This window comes from Mastigoproctus giganteus, chromosome 1, assembly GCF_048544385.1.
Source record: "Mastigoproctus giganteus isolate SK-2022 chromosome 1, ASM4854438v1, whole genome shotgun sequence".
In the NCBI taxonomy this organism is placed as follows: domain Eukaryota; kingdom Metazoa; phylum Arthropoda; class Arachnida; order Uropygi; family Thelyphonidae; genus Mastigoproctus; species Mastigoproctus giganteus.
The window spans coordinates 28,482,993-28,508,209 of NC_143575.1; the positions used below are offsets into that span (position 1 = coordinate 28,482,993).

Sequence of the window (25,217 nt, forward strand, 5' to 3'; positions counted from 1 at the left end):
GTTGGAGCTTTTGTGTGAATGTGTTTGCTGTACACACGTTCTAATGGATTGGAATAAAGAAGTGAAATTATAGATGCCTATAAAAATATCATCAAAATGATTTTTAATTTATTTTATTTATTTATTTATTTATTCTTGCTCTTCTTCTGATATTAAAATGATTCCCTTCTTCTGGCATTAAAATGATTTTGCAGTTATTTCCCCCATCATAACATTCTTTTTACTTTGCCAGTAACTTCAAAGAGTGATTTTATGCACATTAATTTGTTTCTTTATTTTCTCTACAGTCATCTGTGGTGACAGAAAAAATGGCTGCAGATGCATTCATAACATGGATAGATAATGGGTGTAAATATTCACCGCATGTAGTGGTATGCGAGAAAACTTTAATTCATCTTCCACTAGACAAAGGTAACTAAACCGTATTTAGATCTAATTTACTGAGTCCATCTTTTTTTTTTTTTTTAAATATGAAAACAAGTTAAAAAATAAAGTTACAAATTTAATAACTAAAACTATACCCAAGATAAAAATATAAAAGCAGTGCTATTTTTCAATATAACCATCTTTCTTTTCTATATTTTTTTTTTACATTGTATTAAGTTTTTCAATTGGTTATGTAGCTGTTCACACATTTCATTTTTTACCTCATCATCAATTTGAAAGTCCATGCAAGTTCTCCTTGCATCATGACTTAGTTATGTGAGTGGTTCAGAATTGTGGAAATCCTAGGACACAAAATCAGGATTGTAAGGTGGGTGTTCAAATAATTCAGACTAATATCTCTATCATTTTCAAAGTTCTGTTGATTTCTTGAGATTTTTCTTTTTCTTGAAGTAATCAAACTCCTTTTGAAAGATTTTCTCATATATTTTTTTTTAAAGTGGCAGACTTTGAATAATGTTTCAATAAATTTCGATATCTTTATTTATTGACAGCTTCATCTCTTTCCAATGGCGCCTCCATAGCCAGGTGGGAAGGAGCAGCAGTGCATAGCACACGCTTCTTGATTAGACCGGGGTTCGAGCCTGTCACCACCAAATACTGAGGATGCGGAAAGGTTCAGAGAATGACCACCGCATATCCCAGAGCAATATGGCCTTAGTTGCTAATGCTCCTAAAAACCAAATAACAACAATATCTCTTTCCAAAAAAAAGTGAACACTAATGGTCCTGCAGAGTTTCAAAAAACTGTCAAGTTTTTTTTCCAATGGGAGATGGATTTTTTGAGTGTTGAGGATTTGAGATGTTTCCATAATGAATTTGCTCTTGCTTTCTGATTCAAAATAATGAACACAGCTGTTCTCATCAGTTACTAGTCTCTGTATGAATCGTCTTTCGGGCATCATATTGCTCCAAAATTCTTTTATAAGTAGTTAACAAGGAGTCCACTTCAAACATGACATAATTTATTCGAATTTAGCCAATCATGGATAATTGCAACTGTACTTCCATGACTATTATTTTAACAATTTTATCAATTTTTATGCATCTTAGTAAGAATAAATATTGTCACAATTGACTGATGAAACAGTGAAATCAAGGCCTTTTTGATAATTTTTACACGCGTTTCTCAAATTAATGTATATACATAACTAACGTACAAGTTAGTGCAATTGCATCATTTCTGTATAGCCAACTACTTAAGTAGTTATAAATTGGCATCATTAAGTATATCTCATATTGTGAATACCTTCATAACGAGTTCCATGATATTGCACTACCTCAAATAAGTAACAATAGTCTTCACCATAGGAGAAGACTATTGTTACTTATTCTCAGCAGATACCATCGCCCATATGGCACTGTTTCGGAGCTTATTGGCTCCTCATCAGTGGGTGGGCAGGTACCCTGGGGTTGCAATGATGAAGTATAACTCCACAATATGAAGGATGCCTGATGGTGTGGAGTAATTTAGATTACAGAATAGTTTAGGGCTAAAGCCTCAGTTTACATAGGGAGTAAACTATACTGTAATCTAAATTACTCCACACCATCAGGCATCTCTCATTGTGGAGTTATACTTCACAACTGGGTTGTCATAATTTCAACACCTGGGTACCTGCCCACCCACTGATGAGGAGCCAATAAGCTCCGAAACAGTGCTATATGATGGGTGATGGTATCCGCTGAGAATAAGTAGCAATGGTCTTCTCCTATGGTGAAGTGTTACTTATTCGAGGTAGTGCAGTATCGTGGAACTCGTTGTTAAGGTAGGTATTCACAATATGAGATATACTTAATGATGCCAATTTATAACTACTTAAGTAGTTGGCTACATACAGAAATGATGCAATTGCACTAACTTTTACATTAGTAAACTCCCTATATAACCTGAGACTTTAGCCCTAAACTATTCTGTAATGTATACACATAATGTTATCATCAAAGGAATTGAGAGATGACCTTCACAATGTTTATTGATGATGTCTGTGTAACTGTTTTGAAATCATTTAATCCATTTAGACAGTTTTTAATTATGCACAATTAAATTTATATTGTTTAACATTCTTCTGTCAGTTTCACTACCTTTATCACTTATACTACAAAAAATGAATGCCTGCTTTTCTGTGATGCACGTAGAGAAAATACATTAGATACCTAGTGAACCACTTTTTCATTAGAACAGTCACTTCAGCTTTAAAATCGAATATTTTTATTATTAATACTAGAATACCCATGGCGAATATTTTGCCAAAACTGTTTCAGAGAAGAAGTAAAGATTAAAATCGAAGTAATTACAAAATCCTCTCTTGGCTCCCTTCACTGCTAGCTAAGTTGTCATTGCTATAGACTCAGATAATAAAATATATTTAAAAAATGACTAAAAATGCAGTTTGATTATTTTTTACGTGTATGACTATATCATCCTTTTAAAAAAAAATTACAATTATTCTAGGTGTACCCATGGTGAATATTTTGCCAAAACTGTAATGAAACTTTTGTTCAACAGTTTCATAATGGAACCATTGAGCAGCAGTTCCATTATAGAACTTGAAAAAAATAACAGAAATTTTGAAAATTAGTCAGAAAATTTTTTTGGAAAATTTTACTGCCAATTGTTATTTTTATTGTATTTTATTATTATTATTATTTATTTTTTTTTCCCTGAGTTTTACTGCTAAATAAAACCTATTGCAAAAGGAATCAGGTCTAAAGCTTGCTTAGTCTGAGTTATTCAAGTCAAAGGGCATTCTGGACAGAGGAACATAAGCAAATTATTTTAGGGATAATTATTATTATTAAATTTATTACCTTAATTTTTAACTTGCCCTTGTATATTACAGTAGATTATCTTGGGTGGTTGAAAAATAAATTTGCCTGGATAATCCACAAAAATTAAAGAAAACTTTGTAATGTGACAAAAATGTAAATTTATTATTCATATTTATAAAAGTATAGTACAGCGGAAGAAGGTCTGACATAGTACTTTGTCAGACGTTCTTTATATGTATTTGCCTTTCTAAGAATGGTAATGCATAAATTTCAAAACATCTTTTCAGTGAAAGCTTTGTTGTTCCATTTAATTAAATAGACTTACATCTCTACATAATTTTAAAATGTCTCTACTTTTTTTTTTTTTTTTTTAAAAAGTCTACTTTTTTAAAGACGCATATGGACTCACTTAAAGAAGCTTGTAGAAGAATGTTAAAATTAATCATAAAATAGTTCAAGAAACTGAACAGTTATACTGACATATAACTGGAGTAAGCTGGTAATCCGAAAGCAAAGGTAGGGAATTGAAGGTCTTGCATACAGAAACATTACAAAATGTAAACAAATAAAACCTGTAATGGTTTTGACATATTTATTTTTGTTATCTGGCATAGACTTATATGGGCTCTGAAAACCACAACCTAGAGAATGGAGAATCTACTGTATTATTTCTGAAACAAAACAAAACAAGTGCAGCATAACAATGTGATGACAGCTGAAAGGTCATAAAAAATTTGAGAGATACAAAGTTTGTTCCCCAAGAGGATATGCTCCTCTGTATTATGAGATTTTTCTAGGTATTCTTTTGCAGCTCCTAATTTTTTCTTAAAAAGAAAAAAAAAATCTTTATGGTGATAATCCCTTTAATTAATAAAACCATATAAAAAAGGTTTTATTTGGTTTTATCAATTAAACTTTAGATTCAACCATCAGCAATATAAATTCTGTTTAGTCTATCTTATATTAACCTTCTATTATGTTCATGGGGCTTGAGTCAGTCCCCAAGGTTGTTTGGAGCATTTGAAAAGAAAGAAATAATATTTCTGATTTGCTGAGAAACTTGCTAAATTTAAATCATAACAATATTTTTGGTAATAGTATCATTTCTTTATCTGTTGTCACTTTAAAAAAAACGCAATCAAAAATAATCAACACACATTTTGGTTAGTCCTAAAGGTTGTTTGCAGATAGGTTATATGCAGAAATTTAAGGGGTAGGGGAAGGTTGGGACATTAAAAGAACTCAACATGAGCACAAACAACAAATATGAACTAAAACCAGTGAGTAATCTATTTGTCCCTAATGAAACTGTCAAAACAAAATGCTCTGAACAAAATCAATTTATATTAATTTTTTACTAAAATTTAATTAATTGAAACACAAATATGAACAATCATTAAAAATCTCTGTATAAGCAACCAGTTATGGTAAAATTCATTTTTTCGAATTATTGAAATTGGCTACTCTGATCTCTTCGAATGGAACACCTCTGTATGGCAGACACTTTCTTCTCAGCCAGTGGTGTCCACTTTAGAGAGGTTTTGCATGAGAAGAAATACTACTTTGTGAAGATACAGAAAGGTTTACAGTGGTCATATGCAATTTACAATAGTTTATATATATATATATATATATATATATATATATATATATATATATGTATATTAATATATATATCCAGTTTATTTAACTTTCTGATGTTTTCTGTTTTTACTCTTTAATACAATCTTTTATATATTATATTATTATATATATATATATATATATATATATATATAATTTTGAAAGTGCTAAATTTTTTAATACCAAATTTGTATGTTATTGTAGTACTTTCTGGGATGGAAAGTAATTTAAGTGTATTCTTCCTCTCTTGTTATAAAAGACTAATCTCATAACCAACATAATTTAATGCTGTCTTTTCCACTTTGAAAGAAATTTTCAGAACCACTATCAGATTATTTTCTATTTGTCTGAGCTTCGCATTTGGATGATTTGAATGCAGTAAGTGTGACATTTCAAAAGTTATTAACCTTTTGCACACTTCCATGTGACAGCCCACATTGCTAGGAAAGCTCAGTAATTTCCTTAAGAGATCATACCAAAGTTTGAACATTATCATGTGTTCCATTATTAATGCAGAAGTTGGCTAAAACACTGAAAGTTGTTGATTTATTGAGAACACAATAATTGGAAATGCTGTCCTTAATCCATTTTGACAGTATCGATAAAACCATGAAAGTAATCCTCAACAGTAAACATGCATTGCACTTGTGAAAAGTCATCTTTGTTCTTCATCACAAACACAACTGATGCAGAATACTGGCTGCTCCAGATTATGTTACACCCTATATGATTGTCACATATGTTGCAATTTATAAATATTTAATGCTAAGCTAGAAAAAATCTTACTTTCTTTATGAATTACACAACTTTTAATTTTGTGATGTATTTTCAAGTGGTACCTCATATCAGTTTGATAATATGATGTAATGAAGGCCTGACGTAGCCCAGTGGTCAGGAGCGAGAGTGCATAGCACGCGTTCCTTGAGTGCACCGGGGTTCAAGCCCGTGACTACTAAATACGATAAATATTTGTATTGACGATTTATTGTAAACTCTACTGACTTGGTTGTCGTGCCGGAGTATAAACAGAAAATTTATTTAATTACTAATATGTGAATTTTTTTCTCATATATTATATGCAAATTCTAACTTCATAAGCTAGGTAACTTTATACATATATTTAAATTTTTTAGGTGGAACTGATTTCATCTTGAAATTTAAAGCACCTCTGTCCTCACCAGTTCCTTTATCTTCACCAACAAATAATTTACCAGAAAATTCTTCTCCTTCTAGAACCTCTTCATTAAAAGATCCAGCTACTATAGATCAGTATGGATACATTGATTCTAAACTAGTAAGAAGTATTGGTATACATCTTGGTGACCAGACAACAATAAGAAGTCCTACTTCCCAGTCACATTTACCACGTTGGAAGTTGCATGGCTTAAACCTTGTAACACCTGGTCTAAGAACTAAAGCATTAGGGTACTTAATATTTCTAACAAATATATAATTACCATGTGTTGATATGTAAAACAATTCTAAATTTTGCACCTTTCTGCAAAAGTGAGGTATGGAGAAGGTGATAAATTTCTTGATCTAAGCTGAATGACTTATTTTAGATTTATATTTGAAATAGTCTCACAAAAAATATACTAAAAATGTGAAAACTAAAGGTGCGTTCAGAACTTTAAATTTGCATTTTCATTCATTTAATTACATCCACCACTACTTGTAATTGTTAAACCTCTCAGAATTACCTAGAAACCTGCATCTTGTACATGTAATATGTAGCCACTCTTTAAAAATTCCCAATAATAACACTATGCATATTACAATAGAGTAAAACTTGACTAATTTGGATTGCCTAATGGAGATTTTTCCTAAACAACAATGACACAATTCTGAACTTTCAGAATGATTGCAGAATTACTTTCTAAAAGTAGTAAAATCATATAAAGGGAAAAATTAAATTCCGATGAAAACAGTAGGACAGTTTTATTGTTAGACAATGCCTCTGTACTCCTTTCCAGTGAAATTTTGCCAAGCAGTGATGTCGGAATCAAATGCCTTTACTTACCTACCAGTGTGCAACCTGTGGATTAGAGAATTATATTCACGTGTAAGTGTTTATATCAAAGGAAACAATTGAAGAGGATTTTTTTGAGAATTGTGACAAGAGAAGGAAAGATAGTGGCTAACTTTAAAAATTATAAAATAAAATTTACTGTTTACGACTGGGCTTCAAGTCAGAATGTAGGGTACAACAGTAAGCACATTAACATTAGTAGAGGCATGTTGATGCAAGAAACTTCCCATTTCACCCATCCATTCACTCCAAAAGTTTGTGCAGTTCTTATTTGAATGTATTTGAGCTATCAAATTCCATAATGACAGATGGAAGTTTGTTCCAGCAATCAACCACCCACGGACTAAAGGCAAATTTCCGCACATCTATTCTACAACTGTCTTTCTTCAGTTTGAATTTATGCCCCCTCAGGTATGTAATCTGAGCAACAGGAAGAATCCCATCAGCATTGAGCTTGCTCAAACCATTCAAGACCTTATACGCTTCAATCAGATCATCTCGCAGGTGCCTAGTCTCCAGATGCTGCAATTTGCATTACTTAAGACTTTCTCGGTAAAGCAACCCTTTGTTCCCCTCACCAATCTTGTTGCCCTTCTCTGTACTCGTTTCAGCAGCTCTACATCCTTCCTAAAATGAGGGCCTTCAGACCTGTATGCAGGACTCAAGGTGTGGCCTGACCAATGCCTTATATACAAAGGAATAATTGCCTTCTTATTCATGTTTATCATTGACAAGAGCCAATGAACTGCTCTGGCAGCGAGCCTGCACTGTTCAGAAAACTTCATATCTGACTGCACAATTACCCCCAAGTCTTTTTCATTCTCCACTACCATGAGTTGCACATGGTGGAAAAAGCTCTTAAATGATGATGTTCTTAGTTATTTAGATGTAATCAAGGATAAAGAATGTAGAAATGTGTCACATAATAGTTGTGAAAAGGATATTAATTTTGGTTGTTTGTTTGTTTGTTTGGTTGGTTTTTAGGAGCATTAGCAACTAAGGCCATATTGCTCCGGGATATGCGGTGGTCATTCCTTGACCTTTCCGCATCCTCCGTATTTGATGGTGACGGGATTAATTTTGGTGGTGTAAGAGGATGACAAGAAGGTGGGATAACAACAGCATTTCAAGGGCGAAGAAAACGAAGAATAAAGGGAAAAAATGTATTTAGACTAAGATGCATTAAGGCTAAAGCCTCAAGCTGCGAGCAAATTTAGACTATGTATATATTAAGTGCAATAGCATCATTAATACACAGCCATTTCTGAATAAACAGAATATTTATAAGGCGGCATCGTTTTAAGTTATATCTCATATTGTGAATATCTTCACAACGAGTTGCCATGATATTGCACTACTTCGAATAAGTAACGCTTCACCTAAGGAGAAGACTAATGTTACTTATTCTCAGATAGGTACCACCACCCAGACGGCACCATTTCAGGGCTATTTGGTCCTTCTTCGGTGGGTGGGTGGGAGGGTAGGTACCCGAGTGATGCATTCGAATAAGTAATGCTTCACCTAAGGAGAAGACTAATGTTACTTATTCTCAGATAGGTACCACCACCCAGACGGCACCATTTCAGGGCTATTTGGTCCTTCTTCGGTGGGTGGGTGGGAGGGTAGGTACCCGAGTGATGCAATGATGGCAAAACAGTTATGAAGTATACCTCCACAATATGAGAGATGCCTGATGGTGCATGATGTATTTAGACTAAGATGCATTTAGGGCTAAAGCCTCTAGCTGCGAGCAAATTTAGACTATGTATATATTAAGTATATTAACTATGTATATATATTAACGGTGTTCGCAGGCCGGCCACTAGTTAGTACACCGGACTGAACCTATTGGTAACTCTCTAGGAGGCTTCCGGATCAGCTAGTGTATAATCTTGGTACCTCCACTCTGCCAGATAGTGACTGGAGGGAGTCCGAAATGTGTGTATGCAGTGAGCATTGTCAAGGCCACATTATGTCTAGGATCTGGTTATATTCTTACCATATGTACGCCATATCCAAAAATTTCATTACTTCATACCGCATGTCCCACCCACATTTTCTTACTGTTGATTACACCATGAATTGTCAAACTAATAGAGCAAGCTTATCTGCGAAAAGATCTAAACCTCCCAAGCACTTCCTAATTCATTTCACAAATATACATGGTCTCAATTCTAATCTCAATGATGTCCATTTCCACTTGCAGTCTGCCAAACCCCATCTACTTTTTTTGACAGAATCTCAGTTGTCGGTTGATTCAACTACTGCTCATCTCAGATGCCCAAATTATTCGCTCTATGATTCCTTTCGCCTCAAAGGTGGTACTTGTGCATATGTCCATTCTGATATTCCCTGTCAGAGACTTGGCAATTCGGAATTTCCTCTCTTTGATCTTCTCTGGCTTAAAATCTCTCTACCTTATTGTGTCAAATTCATGTATTGTCTCTACCGTTCTCCCAATTCCACTAATCACTTGGAGCTCTTTGACTTCCTCTCTTTGCAACTTTACTTTCTTCAGTCCAACTTTCCTAACAATGAGGTAATTTTCCTTGGTGATTTTAATGTTCACAACTCCAGCTGGCTTCCGTTTTCTAGTCACACCAACCCAGCTGGTCGAGATGCTAAGGCTTTTGCAATTACTAATGACCTTGCACAGATTGTTCATTTACCTACAAGAATACTGGATAGTCCTAATCATACAGCCAATACGCTTGATCCTTTTCTCACAAACAACCTTTCTAAGTACACGTTTGAAGTTAGAGGCCCTTTAGGCACTTCAGATCACAACTTGGTGGTTGTCTCTTCTCCAATGGAACCTTTATCTCATGGCTATTCCCAACCTCGTGTTGTTTGGCATTACAAGAATGCAAAATGGGATGACCTGCGAGACTTCTTTTCTTCATTTCCTTGGTCGGATTACTGTTTCAAAAGTTCTGATGTCAATGTTTGCTCAGATCGTGTCAGTGAAATTATTCTTGCAGGAATAGAATCCTTTATCCCACACTCCACTTTAAACACCAAAGCTCGCAACAATTGTAAAGCAGTTATTAATCAGTCCAAACTAGAGTTTGAACAGGCTAAGAGTAGAAAACTTGCTTCTTGCCCTAATGGGCGCCGAGCATTCTGGTCTCTTAGCAAAGCTATTGGCCGCAACTTTTGCCCATCTCTGCTCCAACCTCTGTCCAAACCAGATGGTTCTGTTGTCACTTCAGCCAAGGATAAAGCTGACCTGCTAGCATCCCATTTTTATTCCAACTCATGTATTGATGATCTTGGTAAAACACTTCCCACCATTCCCAACACGCTTCATTCAATGCCTCCTGTCGTCTTTCGTCAAAAGGATGTCAGAAGGATTTTGATGAATCTTGATGCTAAGAAAGCTCCAGATCCCGATGGTATTTCTCCACTTGTTCTCAAAACTTGTGCTCCTGAACTTACTCCTATTCTTTGCCGCCTTTTTTCACTTTCTTATTCCAAAGGTGTTTTTCCTTCTGCTTGGAAATTTGCTCATATCCAGCCAGTTACTAAAAAGGGTGACAAATCCCTCCCATCCAATTATCGTCCCATTGCAATTACTTCTACTCGTTCTAAAGTAATGGAGAAATCAATTAACTGCCAAATCTCAAACTACCTAGAAATCTTCCGTCTGATCAAAGATCGCCAGTATGGATTCCGTCAGTGTCGATCCACTGGTGATATTCTGGCTTATGTTACCCATTTATGGACTAATTCAATGGAAAGGTTCGGTGAAACACATGTAGTTGCTCTTGACATCTCAAAGGCTTTCGATCGTGTTTGGCATAAAGGTCTTCTAAACAAGCTTCCATCTTATGGTTTGCCAACTGTTTTTAGTAATTGGTTATCCAGTTTGCTCTCTGATCGCTCACTGAGGGTGATTTTAGATGGCCCTCTGTCTTCAACTTCTCCACTAATGCCGGTGTCCCCCAAGGTTCAGTTCTTTCCCCCACTCTTTTCCTCTTGTATATTAATGACCTTCTTCCATTGACTGGAAATCCTATCCATAGTTTTGCCGATGATAGCACATTGCATTCCACTTTCCATTTTGAGAAACCTTGGGCTGCTGAATCAGCTTCAATTTCTCGAAAATCTGCTATCAATTCCTTGAACGCCGATCTTCAGGTAATTCTCCAGTGGGGCAAAGACAACTTAGTTGGTTTCAACCCTTCTAAAACTCAGTCTTGTCTTATATCTTGCAATAAGGATTCTTCTGCTCCTATGTTTATTTTTAGTGACACTCCGATTTGTAGGCAAAATGATATATCTCTTTTGGGGATTACCCTGACTTCTAATCTCTCTTTGCACAAGCACATTACAAATATTGCTTCCTTTGCATCTAAAAAACTTGGTTTTCTTTTTCACTCTCGGCATTACTTTTCTTCCAAACAGCTGCTCACTCTGTAAATCGCAAATCTGCCCTGCAATGGAATATTGTTCCCACATCTGGATGGTGCCCCCAAAACCTCTCTCAGGCTTCTTGATTCCATTCAGAAGAGGGCAGTTAGGTTAATTAATGATTCATCTCTAACAGAGTCTCTCCACTCGCTCTCCCATAGATGTACTGTTTCTGCTGCATGCCTCTTCTACAGATACTTCCATTGGCACTGTTCTTCTGAATTGGCTTCTATAATTCCCGCTGTCTCTTTCAAAACAGTCTGAACACGTGCCACCACCAGCCAACATCTATTTACTGTCCAACTTCAAACTCACAGAACCAACTTTTCATCTTCCTTGTTTATTCATTCATCTACCGTTTTCTGGAACAACCTTTCTTCATATGTATTTCCTGAAAATTACAGTCTACAAAAGTTCAAGTCCAATGTCAACAAATATCTTCTTTCGTCTTCTCAACCTCCAACCCAAGCACGGTACTAAGTACTATAGGTTCTAATACCTCTCATGTTTGGGGTTTACATAAAAAAAAAAAAAAGTGCAATAGCATCATTAATACATAGCCATTTCTGAATAAACAGAATATTTATAAGGCGGCATTGTTTTACGTTATATCTCATATTGTGAATACCTTCACAACGAGTTGCCATGATATTGCACTACTTCGAATAAGTAACGCTTCACCTAAGGAGAAGACTAATGTTACTTATTCTCAGATAGGTACCACTACGCAGATGGCACCGTTTTTCAGGGCTATTTTGTATTTGTGTGGAATAATAACTCGACTATCCAGTTGTCGCTATTAGACTTAGAAAAGCAAAAAGATAGAGGGAAAGTAATAGTAGGAGTGGAAGAGGAAAAGAAAGTGTAGAAGAATAAAAAGGACAGTAACTCCTTCAACTCACACCACTCAAAAACTCAAACTTCTCGAATAGGCAACGCTTCCCCAATGGAGAAGGCTGTTGTTACCTATTCTTGGAAACTCCGGACATCATCAGGCTCCCCCTGGTGCCGTTTCAGGCTATTTGGCCCTTCTTCGGTGGGTAGGTGGGTAGGTACCCGAGTGATGCATTGATGGCAAAACAGTTATGAAGTGTAACTCCACAATATGAGAGATGTCTGATGATGTATTTAGACTGAGATGCATTTAGGGCTAAAGCCTCAAGCTTCAAGTTATATCTCATATTCACAATATGAGATATAACTTAAAACGATGCCGCCTTATAAATATTTTGTTTATTCAGAAATGGCTGTGTATTAATGATGCTATTGCACTTAATATACACATAGTCTAAATTTGCTCGCAGCTTGAGGCTTTAGCCCTAAATGCATCTTAGTCTAAATACATCATACACCATCATTGCATCACTCGGATACCTGCCCACCGAAGAAAGACCAGATAGCCCTGAAATGGTGCCGTCTGGGTGGTGGTACCTATCTGAGAATAAGTAACATTAGTCTTCTCCTTAGGTGAAGCGTTACTTATTCGAAGTAGTGCAATATCATGGCAACTTGTTGTGAAGGTATTCACAATATGAGATATAACTTAAAACGATGCTGCCTTATAAATATTCTGTTTATTCAGAAATGGCTGTGTATTAATGATGCTATCGCACATTATATATACATAGGAAAAAAATATTAAATTACATAAAGATAAAAGTTGCCTTGATACTCTCAAAAAATATTTCTGATTTCTTCAAAAAAGATATTGATTGGTAAGGGATTTTTTATCTGATTGAATTTATAGTTATTAATTCATAATGCATTTACAAAATAGCCCAGAATAAGGTATTACAATTTTTTAAACAATAAAGTTTATTGTTTAAAAAATTGTATTATTTTATATTCTAGCATACTTTTGAAGCACTAAAAAATCATCAAAAATTTTATGATTGACTTATATGACAGAGAAACTTGGCCCCCAAGGAGCCAGGTAGTGCAGATGATAAGGAAGCTCACTACGCCATAAGATGGTATATTGATTTAATTGAAAAGGCCCTTACTACATACTAAATATGATAAATGCTACAAAGTAGGATCAAAATGTTTTGGGATTAAAATTTTATTTAAACAATATAGTATTTACAGACAATGAATGGTGCACTATGTCCATAGTTGCCAATGCACCTAATAAATCCCCAAACAAACAAACAGACAATTAATGAGCTATTTGCACATTTTTTCTATTAATTATGTAATTGCAAATGTGCTTCTTCAGTCTTATTCTTAAAAGTTCCTTAATTGCATTTGTTGTTGCGGTCATAAATTTTGCTTCACACAAAATTCATTGTCCCTGTGATGAGTTCTTCAGTTTGGGAGAAAAAAATTACATGGTGCAAGATCAGATGATTAAGGAGAATGTTGTACAGAGTGGAAAGGTATTCACAGATTATCGCACAATGAATAGGTGCATTGTCACGGAGCAATTTCCAGTTTACAGGGATCAGTCTCTTCCTTCTGATTGCATTTCTCAATGCTTAATGATTTCTTAGTACGTAGTCTAATCTATGATTGTGCCTCTATAGTCAAAAAATAATTTTAGGATAACTTTACTTTTAGACCTATCAGTCTGAATTTTTTTCTTCCTTTATAGTCAATTTTTTTTTTTTTTTTTTTTACTAAAAAAAGAAGTAGTCCTTTATAGTGGAAGATTTCCATTCAAAGGATTGATTTGTCTGCAGGTTGTTGAGATCACATTTCATCTCCTGTCTTTTGTTTTTAGAAATGCTGGATCATGATCGTAAATATCAACCAGGTCTTTTGAGAGTTCAGCCCTTGTTTTCATTTGATCTGCTGTTATAAGCTTGGGAATGAAGAAGACAGTCTTTCTCTGCTTAAAATTCCCGATGTGATGACTTAGCAACTACAGTAATATATGATATTCCATAAAATACTTCTAATTTAGAGATGTGATACACTGATGCCTCGTGGCCTTTAGCAACCTTCTTGCTAACTCAAAACGACTACTGCTACTATATATGCTAGGGCATTTTTATTCTATTAAACATACAAATGATTATTGAAACTCCAAATAAGATTACTTATTTGAAATATGATAGATATTTGTAGATTTAATCTTGAAATTTAATTATTGCACTAATATTGTGAACCCTGCATTATGCTGTTCTGTATATTTTACATAAGGTATTGTTTTTAATGTTTTTAAATAATTCTTTGTTCCATGTTATTCTAGTGTTATCCCAAAAGTAATTCATGCTATATAGCACTTAAATGTAGCTATAAAAATTTTGAAATGGTAGAAGAAAAAGTGGTGATTGAGTTAATGCAACAAATGCGATGCCATTATGAAATTGAAGAGCTTGATTTTTTGCAGTGGAATTTTGCTTCTGGTGAAACGTGGATTTCGGATTTGAAACAAGTACTCAAACCATAATCCATGGCCCTTCATGACAATGTAATGGTTTTGCCAGCTGTTTCTTATTTGAAAAGATCTTGGTTTGAATTCTGTTGGAGACTGGAAGGATTCACTTGGGGCTGTAGTTAGCTGCTCTTAAGCAGATGGAATAGGGTTCCCCCTTGAGTTATTTTCACACACACTTTTTCAAATAAAATAAACACAGTACAGTGTGGCCTTTGATGGTAATGTGTTATATAAGTAATAAAAGCAACACTCTAGTCCTCCCTTCATGGAAGTTATTTTCAGAGCACTGAGGGACTTGTCACTTAAGTGACTGAAGCATTTGATATTTCAATAAAAATGGCTGGCTAGCCAGCTGGAATAAAAGGCCTACACATTGGAAGCTAGTAATTGTAAAGAAGGAAAATTATACAGAGGGACTGCAATTTCACTTTGTAAAATAAATAGTTACCTGAGTAGCAGTATATGATTTTTCAGATTATCCTCACAGGTTTTCATAAATTATAAATGAAATAAACAGAAGTTTAGTGTAAATATTTATATTGTTTCCTTGTTTAATTGTAGTGGTATTGAAGAAATTGAAAACAAGGCACTCACCCTTCTAGAGTTGCAACTTGGTCTGGGACCTCTTTCACAACATCTTAAAGAAAGTGGAATTGCAGGAAAGGCTGTACTTCTTTGTGGACCCAAAGGCGTAGGAAAGACTACAGTTGCAAAAGCATTATGCCGGGAACTCACAGAACCACCTTTTTTTGTTTATGTTCATGTATCAGATTGTAAAAGCCTACGAGGTAATACTTTTTTCATCTAATAATTTCTCTAATTTTAGTTAGGGAGAGGGGGGGGGTTACTATGTTGGGTGAGATGTTTCTCAAGCTTATTTAACTCAGACTATTAGCTATTTGATGCTAATGCATTACGGAAGGTAAGAGATGTATCCTGGAGGTTACAAAGGGATTTGTTCCATTTGAGAAGTACACAAAAACAAAATGCCAAAATATGACAAGAGAGCTGAAAGATTTAATAGTGCGAACAAAGAGTTATGGGATATGTACAGGCTATTAGTAATGGCCATATAGTGCAATGAAGCCTTAGGCTTATGATGCACCAGCGAAAAAATAAAATAAAAAGAATAAAATAATGATAATAATAATTTTAAAAAATAAATAAATAATAAAAGAAAAGGAAACAGACAACCTATGCATTTCCTTCTTCCCATAGGTAACTATCCAGCTGACCTTTCAATTTCCCCAAACTGTCAGCCTCAACCACCCATGTAGGTAACTTATTTCAGTAATTTATAATTCGCTGGCAAAAATAAAACTTCCTACAATCCAGTCTAAACATCTTCCCACCCCCTTAACTTGAATTTATGGCCCCTAGTTCTAGAATCATAACTGTGAAAAGTTCGTCCTCAATCAAGTCTCCTCTCAGGTGCCTTAGTTTCCAAGATGTGCAGCCCAAGTATTCAAGGTCTTTCCTCTCTCCACCTGTTCCTAACTTTACTTACGGAGTTCAAAACCCCTCCTTCTTCACACAGTAATTTATTCAACGATGTTAATTCGTTTTATAGTAGACATATCCATGATATGACGTACCAGGGATGAGAAAGATTATAACATTCTAACCAATCACTCTTACTTGATAATCGGGATGAACCATCTCGGCAAGGGAATTCCAAGTCCACCTTCCACAACCTCAACATGGAAGTAAGCAGTATTTTTTTTTTTTTTTTTTTTGTGCCCTTCAGAAGCTGACACCACTGATGAACAGAAGCTTTGACCTGCAAGTGTAACTTGTTTAAACTAGCCACGGCAACTCTCCCGAACACAAGCTGAAGGTAAATACTAGGGAGCAGAAAGGTCTTCAGTAGAAATAGATGCTGCTGCTGTGGCCTCAAGGGAGCCCTCCTAAGTTTAAATAGAGCATCATAATGGGGGTTGCATCTCACTTTCATTCACTTTTCCAGTGAAAATTGTACTCCAAGGTAGTTCCAAAGAGATTCAACTTGACAAGATGGTAACCCTTTTGTGTTAATCTTCTCTTGGCCAGAGAGGACATGTGGAAGAGTCCAAGACTTGTTCAAATTAATGGAAAAGACCTCGCTTCTTGAAGAAGATACACCATGATCAAGCAGCACACATTATACTGTCTTGTTAAATATGCAACAATTTATCTGGGGATTTAAAATTAATTCCTGAAATTTAAATTGTATTTTACCTTTACCTTACTGCCATATTCCAGTTATCTGAAAAACTAGTATTAGTAGCGGAAATTGATTTAAAAAAGCAAGCATCATCAGCCAAAAAAAAAAAAAAAAAAAAAACCTTACGATATCACCTGTACATCCCCTATAACGGTTTATCTAGTTCTTTCTTGAATTTATTCAAACTATCCACCTCTCCAACACCAGATTTAAATTTTCCATCCCCATTTAGGTCACTTAATTCATTCAAAGCTTTAAACACCTCAATCAGATCTGACAAGTGCCTGCTCTCCAGATGTTCAAATTGCAGAACTGAAGCCTTTCCTGCTTCAGTTCTGCAAAGAAAAATTGAAGCAGGAAAGAGCACCCTTTAGTTCCCTTCATCAATCTTTTAGCTTTTCTCTACACCCCTTCCAAAAGATTGGCATCCTTCCTAAAATGAGGCCTCCAGACCTGTATGCAGTATAAAAGACATGGCTTAACCATTGCCTTGTACAGTGGAATAATCATCTTGTCCCTGCTGGAAAAATTCCTGTACAACATTGACACAATCCCATGAGCTATCCTAGCAGCCCATCTGCAGTATTCAAAGAACTTCTGACTGACTGCACAATTACCCTAGGTCTTTTTTATGCCCACATGGTATAATCCATTGTCCTATCCATAACAGGTGGAAAAGACCTAAGTTCAAATCCCATCAATGATGTGAGGAATTTTTATGGGTCTTTTACACAACTTTGATGAGTTAGTTTCAAGTGAGGGTAGCATGTTTTTTTCTCCCAGAAACTTGGGAGAAAACAACAAACACAAATTGGCCACAGAACACATACAAACAGTTTGAAGATGTAATACACAGTCCATTCTGGTTATTTGGGACACATCGGGACTAGTGCATTTTGGCCCGATTAAGCGGCTGCCCCAATTATCCGAAGTTTCATGTAAATAGTTAAAAGTACAGGCATACCTCGGTTAACGTTACCTCTGATAACGAAGCCTCGATATAACGAAGTCCGCAATTTCAAGCCCCATTTAACATAAAAAAATATTCCATTTTTGTTTAATCACCTGAAATCTAAACAAACTGAAGAAATTACGGAAACCTTTGGGGCTTCTCGTGGTTGGTTCGAGAAATTTAAAAAACGGGCCAGGATTCATAGTGTAAAATTAACAGGAGAAGCTGCAAGTGCAGATGTTGAAGCTGCAAATAAGTTTCCAGAAAAACTAAAGGAAATAATTAAACGTGAAAATTTTCCACCAAATTTGGTGTTCAATGTTGACGAAAGCAGTTTGTTCTGGAAACGGCTACCAACAAAAAGCTTCATTTCTATTGAAGAAAAATCAGCTGCTTGGTTCAAAACAGCCAAAGACCGTTTAACGTTACTCTTTGGATCAAATGCCTCTGGCGATTATAAATTAAAATTGTTATTAGTTTACCATTCAGAAAATCCGATGGCGTTAAAAGGTAACATAAAAATGAATTTACCTGTAATATGGAAAGCAAATAGAAAAGCGTGGGTTACCAAGGAGTTATTTACTGATTGGTTTGTTAACCACTTTTGTCCTGGAGTAAAACAGTATTGTCATAAAAACAAATTTGAAGAAAAAGCTCTTTTGTTGTTAGACAATGCTCCGGGACATCCTACTGATCTTAACACGTTGGACACATGCATTCCTGTCAAAGTTGTGTTTCTTCCAGCAAACACAACTTCCCTGATTCAACCATTGGATCAGGGAGTAATAGCATCATTTAAAGCTTATTATCTGCGTCGAACTTTAAGCAATTTAACTGAACTAGAGGATAAAGAGGAAATGACAGTTAAAACTTTTTGGAAAAACTACACCATTAAAAACGCAATAGAAAGCATTGATAGTTCTTGGAAAGAAGTCACTAAGAAATGCTTAAATGGAGTTTGGCGCAAAATATGGCCAGAAGTTGTACTAGAAGAAGAAAATAACATCCAAGAATTAGAAATGAAGTTATCCAGATGGCTCAATCAAATAGGTTTCGAAAATGTCGATGAAGAGGATGTTAGAAATTTATTGAATGCAGAAGATGATGGTTTTTCAGTGGAAGATTTAGAAAGCCTTGTTAGCAACGAAGACAAAGATAGTGAAGGCGAAGTTAAAGAAGTACCTGCCGAAAAAGTGTTAACAACCAAAGATTTAAAAAGGTGCTTAAATGATATTGAAAACGTTTTAAATTTTTTTAGTGAAAATGATCCTGACTTAGGAAGAAGTGTTATAGTTAAGCGATCAGTGTTAAATGCAATAACTCCGTATAGGCAATTGTTAAATGAAAGGGGAAAAAAGCATAAACAATCAACTTTAACCTCATATTTTAAAATGTGATTTCACTTTGTATGTAAGTTGACTGTTTATTTAATAAAACTTTTCTTTGTTCGAAAAAAAGCTTTTCATTTTCTTTACGTAGGAACGTATCCCTATTCTGGCCATAGTATTTTTACCTCTGAAAACGAAGTTTCGCTTAACGAAGTAATTTCGTGGAACGCATCCTATTCGTTAATCGAGGTATGCCTGTACAATGTACCCCTCCCCCTTTACAATTGGTTCACTGTACAATCAGATCACGTTATGATGAACTCAACATAGTAAAGTACCGTTCACTAAACGATGTGCAGTAAGTGCTGGTCATTGTGATCACGTTTGTGAATTGAATTTTAATTCTATTAAACAGCGATTCTAATTAGCGAAAATAGGAGGAATATTATCCACAGGTTATAAAAGCAAAGATATATTAAGCACAAATTTACCCTTTATTACCTTACCAATTAAAAAATTAAATGATACGTGAAAATCGGAAGAATATCATGATAATCGGAAATAATTAATACGTACTGTAATATGTACATACGAAAGTTGACATTTCTCTTCACTAACATTGAGGGGGGGGGAGTTAAGATTTAAAACAGTAAAAAGATAAGCAATCAATAACAAAGAACACGGCACACACAAATTGCAAGTAACACAATACGCGCAAGTGAGAACGGAGTAACGAGTTACAAAGCTTTAAAAATAGGAATGAAGAGAAGATCTGAAAATTAATTTTTTTATATGATTGAAGATTTCATGGAAGTGTAAACACATTTCATCATAATAACCCACAGAATTCCAGCTGTCAGTATTATCACAAATTCAGTAAGATCGAGTTTACTGTCCATTTATGATAGATTTCACTAACAGAAAAGCCCAATAAACAGGTGACTGCTAATTGTTTATTGTTTTATGGTTGTCACCTCCAGAATTTCGACCGAACCACGTGGTACTGTCAGAGACAATCGTGGGGTAATCTCCAGTGCTGCAGTCACCTGCCCCAATTAAACGGCATACTGTACCAATTAAGCGAAGTAAACCCTGGCTATTTTCTCAATTGGATTCTGTTTTTTAAGATTTGCCCCAAATAAACGGCTGCCCCGATTAACTGGTGGCCCAAATAACTGGACTCCACTGTATATGCTGCAATATGGCCTAAGTTTCTGGTGCACCTAAAACTCTACAGCAGCAAACCTAGTTTGCTGCTGTAGTGCAATTACAGGTTTGCACCGGCCAGTGCCGGTGCAAACCTGTAATTGCACCGGCACTGGCCAGTCTTTTTCATCCTCCACCACACCGTATGGGGCACCATACATTTGGTATTATTATTTTGGCATTACTTCTACTCATATGCAGAACTTTGCATATGTTAATGTTAATTGCACTTCAGTCCATCTGCCTAATCTTTCTAGATCTTGTTGCAGTAGCATCTGCAAAAGACATCAGTATTAGTAGGCTGAAGTTTGGGGAAATGTAGGTAACTTACTCGCCCATGTAAGTAATTTATTCCAGTAATGTATAACTCACTGGCAAAAATAAATCTTACTGCAATCAGTCTAAGCATTCCCCCCCCCCCCAGTAACTTGAATTTATGGCCCTTAGTTCTAGAATCATTTATAACTGAAAAGTTCGTCCTCATTAATTTTACTTTTGTCTCTGAGTGTGCAACCTATGTATTTGAAGTCTTTCCTCATATGGATGCCCTTTTGCCATTCTCACCAGGTGAGTAAACTGCCTTTGGATCCTTTCAAGAAGCTCGATGTCTTTTTTTTTTAGGTGTAGTCTCCACAGTTGAACATGTGGGTCTAACAATATCCTGAAATAATGTGATTATGACGTCCTTATCTCTACTAGCAAATGTTCGATAAATCATTGATAGGACACCGTGGGCCTTCCTTTCCACCTGTCTATGATGCTTTGAGAACTTCATGACTGAATTGTAACTCCTAAGTTCCTTTCTTCCATTACTGACTTTAGTTCAACTCCACAAAGCATATAAGTTATTTTGGACCTGAAATATAGACCTGAAATCTATCTAGGTCACTCTGAAGAAGCTCTGCTTGGCAGTGATCACAAACTACTGTAAGGGTCTTTACATTATCTGCAAATTTAGACATCACGTCCTCTATCCCTTCATCGATGTCATTTAAGAAAATCAAAAAACAACAGTGGTCTCAGTACTGATTCTTGGGGAAACTCCACTTCTTACATTAACTCAATCTGAGGAATAACCATGCTCTGCTGAAATCTAAATAAGCGATGTCGAAATGATTCCATAAATCCAGCTCGTGGGCGACCCTGTCAAAATAGCTGACGATTTGTTAAACTAGATTTTCCCTTTACAAAATCATGCTGCGTATCCTTCAGAATTCCATTTCTGTCTAAATTACCCTGAATTCCACCCTTGATCATTGCCTCCATGATTTTTCCTACTACTGAAGTTTGACTGGTTGGTAATTTCCCACTACGCTCTTAGAATCCCCCCCCCTTTAATGTATTGGAGATATTTTGGCACTTTTCCAATCCAATGGAATCTCTCCTGAGTCCAATGATGCTCTTATAATTAACTTCAGTGGTTCAGTGTACTCACTTGCCACCTCCCTTACAATTATAGGATATATGCCATCAACTCCAGGAGTCTTACTTGCTTGAAAGTCTTGAAAGTTTTTTCATTAAATTATCGTGAAATGTCAGTATCCTTAATTACATGTTTTTCAACTTCACTCCCAGTTTTCCATTGACATAAAGGGTATTTTCTTCTGTAAATATCAATGCAAAGTAACTGTTGAGTTCATCTGCAACATCAGCTGGGGTATCTAATGCTATCCCATGTCCATTACATAAGGTTTCAATCTGGTTTGTCCCTCTCTTTATGCATTTATATATGTGAAGACGTTCTTATCCCCAGTCTGTTCTCTTTGTCAGCAATTTCTCATAATCTGCCTTTTCTAGCCTAACCTTTTCTGTGACTATTTATTAGAGATCAGTTTGTAGCTGTTATAGGCTTCAGTACTTTTTATTGCTCTAACTTTTCCATGCTATCTTTTTCATCTCAAGTAATCTGGCAACTTCATTATTCATACAACTTGGAATCCTCCTTGTGGAGTATTTTTTTGCTTCTGTGATTAATATTTTAAAGGTATACCACAATTCAATTATATTCGCTCTCTGTGAGGTATCTACCCAGTTAATAGAGACCATTTAGCACATAAAGCTGTCGTAATTTCCTTTCCTGAAATTATAACCTATTCCTTTGCCTTTAACTACTGCTATCTATCTCTCTCTCTCTCTCTCTCTCTCTCTCTCTCTCTCTCTCTCTCTCTCTTCATCATCATCCACCGTAGAACTCTATGATCACTTCCTGCTACCGATTCCTGTACTGTCAGCCCTATTATGTCATCTGGTTCATGGGTTATGAACAGTTCTAGAATATTCTTTTCCCTGACGTGTTGATACAAATAACAATCATCTAGTTGATTTAAAAATTTTGTCTCCCCTGTTGAGTTTCCTTCCCATTTTCTCCAACCATTTAGAAACAAATTAAAATCACCAGTAATAAGACATTCTATTTGCATGTAGAGGCCCTCATCATAATCTTCGCAATCACCTGGCTTGTAGATTACTCTCATTCTCATTATACCTTTGCTTCCAACTGTCTCACACCATACAGATTTTATACTAGCAGATGAAACATCTGAATCTGGAAAAGCTTTTGTAGTGCTCAGGCTGCTTTTGATAAGAAGCATGACCCCCTTTGTCTGCCCTACCCTTCCTAAATACATTGTACATACCATACTGAAACTCATCGTCCCCTATCTCCAGATGGCACCACATTTCCGTAAGCCCTTTATTATGTCAGCATTACTTATCCTGACCAGCAGTTCAAATTCATTTCTTTTATTGACGACACTTCTGATATTACTCTATAAACAATTAAGACTTATATTTTTAGTGTTCTTGTATAGTTAACTATCCTGACACACCCCTTGATGCCATCCCTTATGCTGGCATAAGTTAGGTTTAAGCATTGAATAGTATCTCTTAGTTGATATGAAAAGCTTAGTAGTTTTTATGATTACATCTCTGAATTCTGTTCATTTAAAATTTTTGCATTTGGTAACATTATCAGTTAGCCCCACTGCATACAATTGAAACACTACCCAAGACCATTATCCCTTAAACGGTTTGACCATTTTTAAGCCTAATTTGAAAATTGCCCTCATGAAATAAACTAATTATTTCTATAATTTCTACTCAATCTACAAAATTGAAACTCTCAATATGCATGAACAATTTTTTTTTTTTGATTCCCTACCTTTAAATTTCAGAAAAAACTATTAACTGACTTGAAAACACCAAAAATGTACAATCAAGTATGCATTTTTGTAATTTTTATCCGCAAAACATTAGCAGGCATACCCCTTGATTATATAACGTGTCACTTCATATGTTTTAACTTCTCGTGTAATTGCACCGGCACTGGCTAGAACGAATCAACTTACACAAAGCCATTATTGACTTTGAAGCTACATCCATCACAGTTACCAAGGTGACTGACATAGCTGACAGGGAGAAAAAAGAAATGTACGCAACTGTTTCTTGGTATAAGAAACTTAACCAAAAGAATTGCAATGAATTGTTTTTAAAAAACAAAACTATCATATTTCTTTTCTTCATGTATCTACTAACACAAAAGCAAGGAAATTCATCTATTGGAAGCCACAGTGGAAACAGAAAATAAACTGGTGTAAAACTGATAACACACAATGCTCATTTGATAAAAAAAAACACTTTGTTTTACTGTATTTGTTTTAGGGAACAAATTTTGCTTATTGTTTATGTAATTGTAGGCAACAAATTTTGCTTATTGTTTATGTAATTGTTGTAGGCAACAATTAAGAAAAAATTAAGATGATTTCTAGAAAATATTTCTGTTGATAACTGTTATAAGTTATAAGATAATTCATTATTGTGTGTGTAGTGGAGAACATTTTCTGCTCCTAACATGTACTTGTCAATGATCCCTCTGGAAATAGTGGCAAGTTAGCTGTATTACAAATTTCAAACATTGCTGTATAGCTTGTCCTCGAATGCAAATGACTACAGTTACTTTCGAGTGACCGCATGTTTTTTTGCCTTGTACAGATGTTTGTACAGAGGCTCGTATTTGAGTCTCTCATAGTCTGCAAGCTCGGGCACCACCTACGGCCCCGGGTGCCAAGCGATTGTGACTGAGCGATTTATCTGTGCCTTATAGTGCGATTTCCAAAAAGTGATATATAGTTCTTTTGCATTCCTCTCGTTAAGTAATCTATTTATTTTATAACTGCTCTTGCTACAAAAGTACCTGTACAGAGCAAGAAAGGCAAGCCACCTTTCTTTTTTCATAGTCTTATTACTAACCCCCTAATACTTCTCGCTTGGTCACACCAGGCACTGCTCCTGCCTCCCCGTGGCGGGGCCGGAAACCTTGGCAGAAAAGCTCATCTGCCAAGGGCGAAAAGGAGCAAAGATGGAGCAAAATGATTATCCATCTTTAGAGCCGACAAGCTCTCGGCCACATACTGAAATTGATTATGACATTTCACAACCCAAGAGGTTGAAAACAAATTCAACAACCAAAGAGTTTCCTTCCTTTTTAATTTTACATTCACTTTCAGAACAACCTCTTAGCAAATTATCTCCTTTCCTCATCCAGAAACACCTGGAGAGTATTGCAGGATCTCCGAAGACTGTGAGAAGGCTGCAATCTGGAGACCTTCTTTTAGAAACAACAAAAAGTAGACATTCAGAGAAACTCTTACAACTTTCAAATTTTGCTGGGATACCAATTAAAGTATCTCCCCATGCTACCTTAAATACATCCAAAGGTGTGATTTCTAGTTGGGATTTGTTGAACGTGACAGAGGATGAATTAACCCAAGAACTTCAGGATCAAAACGTTATTGCATCAAGAAGAATCATGATTAAAAAAGACAATAACCTTATGCCTACCAGGAATATCATTCTTACATTTAATT

The 25,217-nt window shown here is 35.5% G+C and overlaps 1 protein-coding gene across 2 annotated transcripts in view; it reads left to right on the forward strand.

Annotated features, from left to right (window-relative positions):
- LOC150090664 (peroxisomal ATPase PEX1-like) overlaps window positions 1-25,217 on the forward strand; it is a 311,554-nt gene that overhangs the window by 159,630 nt on the left and 126,707 nt on the right. For both annotated transcript variants that reach the window (XM_090379348.1, XM_090379356.1), the window contains exons 7-9: window positions 288-411; window positions 5,973-6,264; window positions 15,225-15,451. In XM_090379348.1, coding sequence (XP_090235474.1) covers window positions 288-411; window positions 5,973-6,264; window positions 15,225-15,451 — 643 coding nt within the window. The remainder of the gene's footprint in view (window positions 1-287; window positions 412-5,972; window positions 6,265-15,224; window positions 15,452-25,217) is intronic.